The following is a 14283-nucleotide window of genomic DNA, read 5'->3' on the forward strand; positions in this document are numbered from 1 at the left end:
GAGGTCTGGGAGAAGCACCTCTCTGTTAGTCCTCAGTATTGTACGGCACAGATTTCTTAACTGGTGGGGAGACCAAAACTTCCAGGTGGTTCCTCAGGGAATGTGCAGGGGATTAGGCAGAACTTCAAGCCTTTAGATAGGATGCCCTGGCCCCCTCTACACCTTAATCATCTCCTGCAGCTACTCCCCTCCAGCTTTCAACGAGCAGGATTTCTCTAAAGAAGGCTGCAATAGCAAAGCTCCAACAGCTTTTGCAGGAGAAAGCTTTAATATGAACTATGATATTTTCATTGGCGAGGGATGCTAATAAATACCATAGATACTTGAGACCTAAAAAATATGACCCAAGTTTTTTTAGGGGCTAGAGATAAAAAAAAAAATTTTCAAGAGCACATGCATCAGCAAGGGTCAGCTAACTCTGTCCTTCCTTTAGAAGGGGCTCCTGTCCTCCTGTCCGTCTCCCGCCTCTGTGTGAGTCTTCTGTTGCCTGTACCATCAGGAGATCCTTGCAGACAGGGCTTTGATGTTTACTTATATCCTATAACATCTCATTCTAAAAGTAATATCATGGATGTAAAATACTGAGCATGACTCCTGGCACCCAGTATTGCTCTATAAATCTTAGTTTTGCTCATCTTCTTTCTCTGCCTATACAGATAAGAGAACAGTTGTATCTAGGCGTCTAAAGAATGGCACACTCTGCTAGAAAAGACACGTACAAGGGCACAGTGTTCCACAATGACATTAATACCAAACACACACAGCACACGTTTATATTGTGTATTAGTATGCTAGGGTTTCTGATGTCATGGAAATCACACATGAAAACAGTTGAAATTTTAAGGGGTTTCTACTTTGATTTAGGCAAGTTTCTTACTTACGCGGTGCTTTCAGGAGCTCTCTGAGGGGCAAGATGAGGGGTTTGCTGCTTTTGGCAGGTCTGTTTCAGACACAAATCCCAGAACAACGACAAATGGTTTGGAACAGTAAAGAGGGGAGGTTTTCCTCAGCCATGAGGGTGGGTGTGGGGAAAGAAGGTGTGGCAATTTCAGACTGTGGGGCAAGAGGCCTTGAAACCAGCAAGCGAGGCTCGGATTTTTCTTCTAAGTAGATAAGGCAGTGAGTGTGTGGACGTCAAGAGCCTGGGATTGAGTCACTGCTTTGTTCTCTGCTAACTGGATGCCCCTGGGTTAGGCTCAGAGGCCACATCTCAGTTTTATCCTGGGCGACATGGCCACCAGAGCACCACCTCGTTAACCCCCGGCGCTGGCTGAGGAATCAGAGCAAACTGTGGACTGACTGAGCAGCCGCTTGCGCAGTAGGTGTGTGTCCGGTGCTCTCCACATTAGTGCCAGTCAGACTTCTCTCTGGGAGGAAACGCCTGCCCTCCGACACAGGACCCTTGGCAGCAAATCCATCCCCGAACGAGAGGAGTTAAATTCCTGTGGAAGAGACCTACAGCCATTCAGGCCCCTAACTGGAACATCTGTAAAAACCACAGTAATTCCCGGGGCCGTTCTATAACAGGAGAGCTGAGCTGACCTGCAAGAAATCACAGCTCCATGGGACCAACCACAGACATTCTCAACCAGAGCTCTGAAGGGGACACTAAATGTTCAAACAAGAAAGGTTTGTGCTTCATGAAATTTTAAAGTCAAAAAGCAGATCAGTGTTCCTAACAAAGTAATGTTACTATTTAAAGATCAAGACAACATGTGGTCTTTAAGAGAGAAAAGTAAATGACAGAAATAGCCTATCTTTTCTAAAAAAAAGGTAATGCTGACAGTTCAAATCTGTTAAGAATTCCCTTTAAAAAAATGAAGCGTGAATAACAGGTATGATTTTTGGGGGCACTATTAATAAAATTTGGCAAATGAGCCTTTGCTTTTTCCTCATTTTCATTTTAGCTACAATAGAACTTAGAAAATGACTTCTTGACATAACACAGTGCTCCTGAAAGCAAGGTCCACAGACCAGTGCCAGTTTGCAAACTAACGGTCTGCCGCAGGGTAAGTGTCGAAACTGAGAGTGAGAACTTAGAAAATTTTATACTAAAAATCTGACAGTAACCTTTATGCTCGCTGAATCTAATAATGAAATAGTTGATCTTTTTTTTTAAAAAATTTATTTTCTGGTTATTTTTATTTTATTTTACAAAGTATAGGTCCATATCTAAGGAGCACTGGTATACAATAAGCCTTCCTTCGGAAAATGAAGGTTAGCACATTGTAAAGAAGCTTCATGAATAACTTATGCTTGAGAACAGTTCCAAATTCTTGTGAGTATATTAACCATGGAGAGGGGCGAGGGGGAAATAGTTCATAAAATGCATTCAAGTTACTCAGCAGATAAACAAAACAAAGCAGGAGAAGTGATGGCCCAGAAGAGGCAGTGTGGCAGGGTGTTGGGGACGCATCGTCATACTTACTGGCGGACTCTATAAACTTAGGGTAGGCATCATATGTAATGAGTGGAATTGGTAAATCCCTGAAGTAGAGTTTCAGTGCACCAGTGATAATGTTGATGTCTTCATACATATTCACAGAAATGTCTGCTTTCTCACCATCTTTGAAGAAGGTTAAAAGAAAGAAAAGTAAATATTTGGGTCCACAGCACTCTTTTTATAACTGACATATTCCTGTACAGTTTTTAAAGATTAGCAATGCTTCAGTTCTTAACATCAAATTCGGTATGCTCAGTGATATCCATGACCGATTTTCTGTGAAAAGTAAAATCTACTGTTGTGAATTTTCTATTCTGAAGTTATTTTTCCATGTTAATTATGTGAGGGGAAAATCAGGAGAGGACGGGGGTCACCAGAAATATTTTTAAATCTCAAGGCTTCTTGAGAATTCCTTGGGGAATAACGTGGGGCTGCTTTTTCCTTTTTAAAATAAGCAGAGAGAATGTGGAAACAACAACAGAGGCTCTGACTTACAAAGGCCCCCCAGCAACACAGCCTCTGCTCACCCCACACAGAAGGTGGGGATCATGTCCTGGAGGTAGAGGAGGTGGTAAGCAATAAAAGAGCAAAACTGAAGCAAAACCAAACCAAACCTTGGAGTGTTGAAATAACAAGAGAAGGAATGACAAAAGGGAGAACATTTCAGAGGCTCTGGGCCCTGAGACGCAAGCCCAGCTAACCTTCCTGCAGTGCGGCCTCTCCCCACTCTCCTGCAGTTAGTACTTGACTTGGTTAAAATACCTGAATTTTCATCTACCGAAGATTTAATTAGTATCTACTCTGGGCTAGATCTTATGCTGGATTCCTTTTGTCCCTGTTGGTTCATGAAAGATTTCTATGGATTAAACAGCAGCCTCTTCACCATCCACCTAGGAGAATGGCTAGAATCCAGAACACCGGTAACACCAAAGGCTGACACGGATGTGAAGCAACGGGAACTCACACTCACTGCTGGCCAGAGTACCAAATGGAACAGTCACTCCTGGGAGACAGGCACTTTCTTACTGACCTGAACATGCTCTTAACATAAAATCCAGCAATGGTGCTCTGAGCGACTTAAAGGAGCTGAAAATTTCTATCCAATCAAAAACCTGACACAAAGGTTTATAGCGGCTTTATTCATAATTGTCAAAAACCTGGAAGGAACCAAGATGTCCTTCAATAGGTGAATAACCTGAGGCACACTCAGACAATGGACTTTTATTCAGCTATAAAGAGAAATGAACTATCAAGCCAAAAAAAGACCAAGAGGAAGTTTAAATACAGGGGGAAAAAGTGAGAAGTCAGCCGCAGAAGGCTGTATCTTCTGCAACTCCAACTATATGACATTCTGGAAAAGGCAAACTATAGCCAGTGAAAAAGATCAGTGGTGGAAGCGGCTCGGGGCAGGAAGGGAGGATGGCGGGCAGAGTAGGGCTTTTTCCGATAGTGCAAGTTGTGTGATGCTGTAACCATGGATTCACGACTTTTTAAACATCTGTCAAAACCCATAGAACTGTAGAACTTAAAATGTGAACCCTAATGTAAACTACTGACTAGTTAATAATAATATATCAATATTGGTTCATAAACTGGAACAAATGTATTCTACTAATGCAAGATGTCAACAGGGGAAGCTGTGGGCCAGACAATGAGGGGAGGGGAAATCTCTGTACTTTTTGCTTATTTTGGGGGGTAAAACTAAAATTACTCTAGAGGCTTTTTAAAGCAGCCTCTTTTAAAATGCAAGTACCTTGGCCTGTCAGACACTCATACTCGACTGTGCATCAGACCATCGGTGCCCATCTTTCATGCCTGGACTGGAGTCATATGCTGTGACAGTACAAATGGGTCAGAGTGCTTTCTAGAAGGAAAAGGCAATGCAGACCGCTTCATTAGGGACCCTGGGGAAGCAGGAAGGCGCTGGGCATCTAAGGAACTGAAGAAGCGGATGCGAGAGCAGAAGGAAGGTAGAAAAATGACAAAGGCAAATATCACCCGTCAAAATTTTCACTCAGAAAAAAAAATGTTAATTTCTTCTGTATTTTTCTATGAGAATCCAGATTTCAAATATCCTCTCTCGTTACTGGCTACAGTATAATTTTTTTTAGTTTGTTTGTTTGTTTGGAAAGTAAAGTCACAATTCTTATAGTTCAGATACATGATAGTGTTAAACAAAATTTGGAGGTTGGCCTGAGAATCTTCTAACATTCAGGTAAATCTTTCTATGGTAAAATACTGTGCTCATTACATACATCTCAGTCATTCTCCTTTCACTTACTCCTCGCTAAGCCACAGCACCTCTCAGTGCCTTGACAAGGTCAGCCTCAGGGCCTTTGCACAGGCTCCTCTGTTGTCAGGGCCTTTACAGATCCTGTTTCTTTGCTATTCAACCAATATACAGCCAGCTCCTATTCATCCTTTGAACTTCAGCTTAAATATTTCTTCTTGGGGAAAGTGTCTTCTGATCTCTAGCACCCTCCACCCCCAACCCTAACAGACTAGGTTAAGTTATTAATATTTTCCTTTATGGCATTTATTAAAATAAAATCAATAACCATTCTGTGATTATTTAATGTGAGCCCTTCATGAGTTCAAGGACCAAGCATACATGCTTAACTGCTGTATCTAAAGAATGTGGTGCCTGGCACACAATAGCTGTTATATAAATGTTTCTGAGTTAATGAATAAATGAAAATAGATTTTAGAAAGCTAGCAGCCTAAAATATTAACACTCTGGAACTTACTATGTATATTATTCTTAAATGGGTTCCTTTAAAAGATGCTTTTTGAAAAGAATCTTTATCTTCTCTTACATTTATTTTAAATTAATATAAATGCATTCTGTAATTTGATTTCTAGATACTACATTCTGAGTAGGGCTCTAATGCAGCCGTGCAGACTATAATGTCCTTTGTCCTGTCTGCTTTGTTACTTTCAGCCTTTGATTCTCCATCCAGACTGGGGCCCTCCTGGGCTGGGGCTCTCCTTGGGTGGGGTGCTCCTTGGCTGGGGCGCTCCTTGGCTGGAGCACTCCTGGGCAATGCTCAAGGGTTTGTAGTTGCTCTGACCTTCCCACGGGCCTCTCACTGTACTGGCTACATAAATATTTGCTGTTCCACCTGAAGATATGACATGGTAAGGCTATAATAGCATGTGCTGACCTTGGGGTAGCTGGTGTTCTGTTCAGTGAGTATCTCCTAAGTGAGGGATGACTTTCCAAATTCTGCCTTTTTACTTTGACACTAGTATTGAATGGGTTCTTTCTAGCATTCAATGGATCCTGCCCTTTTGTCCTGTGGATCTCATTATTCCAGGGTTAATAGGCTTCCCAGAAGCGACCAACTGGCCCTGAAGGTGTGGCCATGTGGAGCTGAGGTGAGCTCTTCAAGGTTTTTCAAACCTATTATTAGTGTTTTCAGGGCACAAAAAGATAATTTTGTGTTTTTAATTAGAGAAAACTGCCATTTCTGCCATTTCTTTTTCTTTCTGGCCCCCATGCAAACATTCAGTTTCTTTGTCGATGTGAATTATTTTTGAGAATCCCAGCCAGTGGTTGGGAATGGACATGCTCACTCAGTTGCTACCTTTTAGAGAGAGAAAAAAAAATCCTCACCCAAGGACATTTTTTCATTGCTTTTTAAAGAGAGAGGAAGGGAGAGAGAGCAACATCTATACAAGAGAGAAGCATCGACTGGTTGCCTCCCATACATGCTCAGACCCGGGATCAAACCTGCAACCTAGGCATGTGCCCTGACTGGGAATTGAACCTGTAACCTTTGGTTATAGGACGATGCTCCAACGAACCAAGCCGCACTGGCCAGGGCTGATTCGGGGCTATTCTTGATGCTTATTTGCATTTAACATACAATTACTTCCCTTTATTTTCTTTGATTTTATCAAATACTTGGGCTGGCCTAGATTTCCTCATATTAGGTTGGTAATAATACTTAATTCATTTCTGTCTCCTGCCTCTCTTGGCTGTAAAAGCTTTGTGATGGGAGAGGACTATATACTTGCAAAGGAAAGAGACTCTTTAAAATATCACCAGTCTCAACCGGTTCCACTTCCTGTATTCAAGGTTATAGGTTTTCTTTGGTACCACCTTATTCCAGTACTTAATGATAAACTGGGGAACCATGGGAACAAATCTAAATTTAAATGTTAGAGAGTGTAAGCCTCTCTGAGCTCTTCTTTGGCTGGGCCCCTCCTCCCACAGTGGGATGGGTCCTATGCCGGAAGGTCCTCGGCTCCTCTCAGCTTCTTGTCCCGACACAAGAGTCAGGACTTGGGTCTCTGCCAAGTCAAGGATGGTGATGAGGATACATGGACCACAGGCAGAGTTAGAGGGGCCACTCCAGCCAGGGAAATCGGAGCTCTGCAATGACTTAGATCCCCCCACTCCCACTTCTCCATGTTTCTGGTAAATTTCATTGCTTTGCATATATTTTGATGAACATACATCAGCCTTGGATATTCAAATATTGGTAATATAGTTAAATTGTATGCTTCTTTCTCACTTTGAAATTTAACAGTTTTTAATATTTACAACTGATAAAAATAATTTAAAAATCATAAGCTAAGTCTTTTTATTTGGTATAACAAGCATCAATGACTTAGAAAAATAATGCAAAGAATAACATAAGATATTGTGCCTTTTCGGCACAGAGTATTATTGCCCTAAGTTAATGGACATGCTAAAGAGCATACCTCTGTCAAAAGCCATCTTGACATCTTCAATTAGGTCACTAAATCCTGATACCCGATACAGTCCTTCAGAATTAAGACCTGCGAAAATAAAAGAAGGGTTCTAATTAGTTTCTTTGGAATCAGGCCTTTTCTTCAAATTTTAACTTCCTGCCATATGTAATGTGTCAGAAAGATTGATAAAATATACATGTGTAGAAACCTCTTCACACTTTTCTCCTAAAATAAAACCATTTCACAGTTTTTTGACTCTGACCTAATAGCACCTGGATATTTGTAATCTGGCTCATCATTTTGTCTAATTAAATCAAATATGTTAAGTCTTAAGGGAAATAATTCATCACCTCAATTACACTGTAAGTTCTCTTACATAACAGAAGACTAAGATAAACTATATTAATAGGCCTGTAGCAATTTTTCCCAAGTGAGAAAGAATCATTAGGGTGCAGCTCCGGTTTCTGGCCCAGGATAGTTTTAATAGAACATTATACCTCTGCATCCTGGATTCAAGAAAAATATATAAAAACTGAAAAATGAATTGGTAGCTACAGGTAAACTTTTACACACTGGAAATATCATCTATACATATACTTTTAGGCATATTTCCTATAACTGGTTAAATGTACCTAAATGTCTCTCAAAATCAAGCTGTTTAATTATTTGTTAAATTAAACTCATTTCAGACTTTCAGATCATTTGCCATCTGAAAGCATTCCCACTAAACTTTCAGAAGACAACCAGGTTCTGCAGGGAGGTCCCAAAGCCGCATCAGGACATGCCCCAGAAATGCCTCACCCCTGGATTCAATTTCTCTGATGCACATGTCCACCACCATCGGCCGCTTAGTGATGTGGGCTTTCACAAGTGTTGTAAGATCACAACTATACACCTTCTTGACATGTTTTAGGTCTGGCTTACAGTCATGTGGGACCATCTTGGAACACTGCTTATGAACATTTAAACCACAATCTAAAAAAAGAATGAAGAAAGAAAAAATTCATTATTGTTTTAGAGTATTGAGCATTTCTGGAATGTTTATTTTAGCAAAAGACATTCCAGCTTGAATTAGGTTTAAAAGAAGACTAGCTTCCAGTAGCTCCTATTCTTCCCATCTCTCCTCCTGCAAAACGTTTTGGGTTTTAAGTCAGAAGACCAAACTTGTAGCTCAGGCTTGCTGTATGACCTCAGGAGAATCCCAATCAAACCAAAACAAACCAAATTTGAAGTGTTTAATTAAATGTCTACAAAATGTAATATTATGCCAATTAACCAACTAAAATTTTATCCATTTAAAATTACATAAAAATATACTTAATGTGGAATACAACTGCATGTTAATACATTTGCATGAGGAGGAATTAGACCTCCAAAGAGTATCCTGGGGCCCTCTTAAAATGGTGCTGCACATATTTATATCTACTCATAATCCTTTATATACATAATATATAATTGATCTAGAGGTAAAAATAGCTATAGTTATTATTTGTTACTAGTATTATCATCAACTTACTAATGCCATACACTATTTCAAGTGCTTTACATTTATTATTTCATTTAAACTGACAAAACTCTATAAAATGGGTACTATTATTCTTCTCATTTTATAAACCTTACAAAACCAAGAACATAGGTGTTAAGAAATTTACCCAAGGTCATGTATTTAGTATGTGGGGAGCTGAGATTCAAGCCTACAGGTGATTCTAGAGCCCAGATTATAACGCCCATACCATATCATCTCTACTGAAGTCATTCCTTTGTAATTTTACTGGGTTATAACTTCTGAGATGCTAGAACCCAAGTACTTTCTAGTGAGTATTTATTTTCAACAAGAAAAAAAGGATAGGAATACAAAGATTTTCTTAATTTAGACTGAAGAGTGATAAACCATCACTGAGCAATTTAACTAAAATAAATGTCTTCTCTATGTTTTTTAAGAACATAACCCATTTGTTTTAAAGTTCATGAAAACTTGATGCTGACCTCTTGTAAATCTGATCCAAGTGGAGTATATATAGTTTATAACCAGGTCTTAATATAACCACTGATAATCATATACAGGAGTCCCACTCTATATCATGGTTCACTTATCGTGGCCTCACTGTATCGCGGGATTTTAAAAGATATTATATTTAATTATTATCGCGGATTTTTCGCTGTATCATGGGATTTTGCGGTACTGTATATGTATGTTGTTAAAGTTACATAGGTTTAAGAGTAGAATAAATGTAAGGTTCCTACTTTGCGGGGGGGTGTCTAGAACTTCTCTGCCATAAGTGAGGGAAGACTGTACAATGCCATGACAACTGTCAGTGGTCCTTGGACAAGCTTCAGTTTTGCTTACTGTTTTGGCAAACATAATATTAACCTCACAGAATTGTTATGAGAATTAATGAACCAATGCATTCAAGGTGCTTTGCATATTATAAGACAAATGCTGGTGATCATCTTCATTATTATGACTTTTAGTAATGCTGCAACCTAGTTATGTATGGTAGTAAAGTGCTTACATGCAAGTAAATTATAAGTATTTACTGTGACGTCATTGTTATTGCTGAAACAACATACTGAGATGCCTCTCCTATGTGAGTCCCAGGGCTGTTAAATGACATTGTCATAATCAGCTTACAGACAGAAGCTAAACTGAACTCTAAGCCCATTCTGTTTGTCAGACGTGAATACCTGAAAAGGACTTGGATGTCTGGGGTTATAGATGCTTCCTCATCTACACTGTTCTTAATACATTTCATTTACTTAAAAGTATCTCCAAGTAAGTACCTCATTTTTCTCTGGCTGCTCTTATATTATTTGGGGAGTTTTCAGCCAGTAGTTTTTTTGTTTTGTTTTGTTTTCCTCTCTTTCTCTTCTTCTGGGACTCCAACAACACAAAAGTTAAATCTTCTGTTACTGACCCACAGGCCTCAGTTCACTTTTAAAAATCTATTCTCTTTCTTTTCTTTGAATTAGATAATTGCTATTGATCTACAAAGTCACTGATTTCTTCCTCTGTCATCTACATTCTGCTATAGAGTGCATTCAGTGAGTTTATTTTTAAATACATTTTCAGTTTTAAAATTTTCATTTAGTTCTTTTTTATGTTTTTCTTTTCTGATACGTCCTATTTTTTATTTGTTTCAAGAATGTTTATATTGCTTGTTGGAGCATTTTTGCGATAGCTGCTTTTCTTGTCTGATAATTCCAACATCTGTGCCACCTCAAAACTGGTGTCTATTGATTATCTTTTTTTCAGCTGAGTTGAGATTTTCCTGGTTCTTGGTATGAAGTATAATTTTGAACTGTATTATGGGTATTTTGAGTGTTACAAGACTCTAGTTCTTACTGAAATCTTCAATTTTAGCAGGTAGGTAAACTTTAGATTTAGAGTATACATTCTGGCTCACTTTTGCAGGCCATGGTTCAAATGTCAACCTATCGTCACAAAGCCCTTGTAATGTTCATGTATTATTATTTTGCCTGGCCCACTTGTATGTTATCCAAATGGCAAGACTCTACTCCACATTCTGGGGAGAGGGTCGCCACCTCCTAGTTCCTGCAGGGTGAGGACGAAAGTTGGGGTTTGCCCACAAACCTGGCTGAGGAGGAGTGGGCACAGAAGACAGAGTTTTGATTACAGTCTTAGCTGTCTCCTTAATGCAGGTGGGGGATGAAGGCAGGGCTCTGCCCACAGACTTGGGCTGAGAGGGTACTGCTTCTACTACAGAAGTGGGTGGGAATGAAAGTCAGGGTCCCACCCATAGGCTCCAAGGAGGGGTACCACTTTCTTCCTGATGGAAGGTATGGCTCCACTCATAGGCACACAGGAAAGAAATGTAGCCTTGTGACTGTAGGGTGGGGTGGAAAACAGAGTTCTACCCACCGACTGCTGCAACACATTCACTGGGGAGGGGTGGCAACCTGGCTCTTTCATGGTGTTCACCTGGGAATGGGAGGGATGGCTAAAGATTTCTGTCCGACTAAACTACGCTTTTCCCAGGGCTTTGGCTAGGAAGAGCAGGCTTTCCTTGGGACTCTTCTTCTTCTTCTTTTTTTTTTTTGTCTGTGCCTGTTGGCATTTATGGGTTGTGAGTTTTCCTAGGGCCCAGGTTGGAATACATAGGAGGTTAAAAACAAAACAAAACAAAACCCAAAATGCCACAAGGCAGCTCTCTGCTGAGTTTCTTGAGTCCTGAGGTCCCTAGTCAGCCTTCCTTCCTTTTCTCCAGTTCTCAGAGTCTGCTGATAGTTGGTGTATATATTTTGTCCAGGGAATTTTGTTGTTATTGCAAGGGAAAAAAATGAAATATTTATTCATCTTGTCCAGAAATGGAAAAACTCTTAGTATTTTCCAAGTATAAAGTCAGCAAAACTTCCTAATCTAATAATACTGCTGACGTGCGTCCTACTTTTTAAGTGTGTAACAGAAGTCACAGGTCCAGCTGGAAAGGCTGTTGGTGACCACCTAGCCCAATGTCACTTCACAAAGACAACAGAATAAGGCGACTCAGCCAGAAGGCGGCAGGACGGAGATGTAAACCTTGGCCTGTGCCCTTCCCACTGAGTGATATATATGCACCTTCACAGCGGTACACCGTGGACTCCGAGTTACTGTTTTCAGGGTTGAGAATTTGCTATTCTCAACCTCTTATTGAAAAATGTATATTGTACCCACTACTTGTTGCCTTTATTTCAGTTTAAAAGACACTGCCATATTTTACCGTTTTACATATATAAATGAGTGATTTGGCAAAGACTTTTAAAAAGCAGTGATAAAACCAACCCATTATATTCTCGTTTTCTCATATTCTTTCCCTTTGCATAAACTCTAAATGGAAATCCAGTAGAAAGCAAAATAGTAAAATTCTGATGCATCTGCATAATATCAAAACATCTGAATGGCACTACTGGTCTGATATTAATACTATCTTTTTCCTTTGAATATTGGAAGTTATCTCCCATTTTAAACATCAGCAGGGTCCTAAGATTTATGTCCAGATGGGCTGCCTTTTCCTAGGCCTTGGCAAGGAAGACCAAGCTTTCCTGGGGATTACTTTTTGTCAGTGCTGTTGGCATGGAAGGGTTGTGGGCTTTTCTGGTGCCCACATAATTCTTGTCTAATGCCCCAGTCATTTGCAGCTCCATGAAAACTGAATAAAGTGATGACAAAGCTTAGACTTAGGTATTTAAGGGAGAAGAAAATGTTTTTTAAACTGATATGCTTTCTTCTATTTGAATAAAATTAAACTGTGGGAGAGTATGCTGTGCTCAATATTATAAATAAATGTCAAAGGCCATATTTTTGGCAGGATTGGATAAGAAGTCCTTTAGAAGATCAAAGGATAGGGAAAGGTCATTAAAATAAAGCATCTTTATACCGTTAAGCTCACAGTGCAATGTACCAGCTCTGAGCTTGCTCTGAAAATTGCTGCTTCAAGGACTGGCAGTATATCAATATTTCAGTTTGCCATGAAGACTTCATTTGGTTTTCATACTTATTTATTAAAGTCATATAACTCCAATATAGTTCCATTTCTCCCAGGGAAGAGCTACATTATAAATGAAAAAAAAAAGTCCATAAAAAATCCTTTCATTTGTTGCATCTCTTGGTTTGGTAGGTTATTTTTATGTTATAATTAAACTACATTTCCCCCTCCCAATTATTCAAGTTAATAAGCATAAAATAAACATATAAAAGAAAGAAGAAAATTTTCAAATCATGTTTTATTCTGTCCCTTATTAATGATTACACAGACTACTAACTTTAGGCTACTCAGATTTTCTTCGCTAAAAAATATAATGTAGGCTTCATTCACATCTAGAAAATGCAGAAATCTACCTTTGGAAATAAATAGCTGATATTATTTCCACCCTATTGATAGGATTAAAGGATAATGTTAATGTGTTTTGAAAATAAAGATAATTATTCATTCTTTTCTATGAATAGAAATAACTGCAAATAAAAATCATATTTTTAAACATATAGAAAGATGTTTAAAGAATAGCTGCCTCCCTCTACCCACCCTTCACCCAGGAAAAGCGGGACTACCTATTTCTAATATACACCAGAAATCACATAAGCAAAATTAGGACAAATACCTTGTTCTTCAGGATATCTGTGAAAATACTACTTTCAAATAAAAGGGGCTACATGAAAAATTTAAGCAAGTCTAACCAACTTCTTGCTGGCTTACAAGGACAAGCATAACATTTCAGGTAAAGTCAATAAGAGCAGTAATTAAAATAGAAGACATTACTTCCACTTTCTTCAACCTAGAAGTTAAATGCTTGCATATTTGAAGCAATAAACACATTTTATTATTAGGGAAGAAACAGTTATTATTTCCTTTGGGGGGCTGGCAGTAACGATAATACACCAGTAAAATGAAGTCACTTTAATAAATGACCAATGCTAAGTTGATATGTCTGATTTACAACAAAATTATATGGTTATTTTCTTAAGAGTATTCTGGTAAGGCTAAAATGAAAGCAATTCTGGAATGCTAGTAGAAATAGCCTTTTGGGTGGCAGGGATGTTTGGCCATCTCACTCATTACATAGTAGTAGTAGTGGTGGCAGTAGTTGTAGTAGTCGTAGTAGTAGTAGTAATTAATGATAATAGATTACTTCAATCTGTCATCTTACGTTTCATAAAGAAGGGAAAGATGGTTTGGGAAAGTGTTCTATCTGAGCAATGACGATCCTTTGAATTTTACTTTTAAAGGCTACCTACTTTGTTCATAAATATTTTACTAGGAGGAGCACCACTGCCAAGCTGCAGTTAGATACTCTTTCTGTACATCACTTTACTCACTTCAAAGAAGTGAGGGGACAACATTTACTGCCTACTACAGAACCTTGTGTTGAGGGGTTTTGAAAAGATCATGTCTGGTGTGCTCTGGATGACCCCTGCTGCTCTGTCCGTTGTCCCCGTCGGCTGTGGAGTGCATGTGTAGCAGAAGCCTGGAGTTTTAATAGCTTCTCTGCTATTAGCTGGATTCAGTCTGATTCCTACAGCAACTTTGCCAGTCTGGTGATTGCAACACCACCCAACATTTTATATAATTAAAAAAAAAAAAAAAGAGGGGAATGGTGGGATACAAAATTGCTGCTTTTGGCAAACACTCTTTTAAAAATTCCTG

The 14283-nt window shown here is 39.1% G+C and overlaps 1 protein-coding gene across 2 annotated transcripts in view; it reads right to left on the reverse strand.

The window, feature by feature from the left end:
* Positions 1 to 14283, reverse strand: part of CHN1 (chimerin 1) — a 161899-nt gene that overhangs the window by 6313 nt on the left and 141303 nt on the right. For both annotated transcript variants that reach the window (XM_090280829.1, XM_090280832.1), the window contains 3 exons: positions 7946 to 8119; positions 7154 to 7231; positions 2429 to 2566 (listed from right to left, as the gene is read on the reverse strand). In XM_090280829.1, the coding sequence (XP_090136955.1) occupies positions 2429 to 2566; positions 7154 to 7231; positions 7946 to 8119 (390 nt within the window). The remainder of the gene's footprint in view (positions 1 to 2428; positions 2567 to 7153; positions 7232 to 7945; positions 8120 to 14283) is intronic.

The sequence above is a fragment of the Furipterus horrens genome, unplaced genomic scaffold, assembly GCF_987537825.1.
Source record: "Furipterus horrens unplaced genomic scaffold, mFurHor1.1.pri manual_scaffold_1, whole genome shotgun sequence".
In the NCBI taxonomy this organism is placed as follows: domain Eukaryota; kingdom Metazoa; phylum Chordata; class Mammalia; order Chiroptera; family Furipteridae; genus Furipterus; species Furipterus horrens.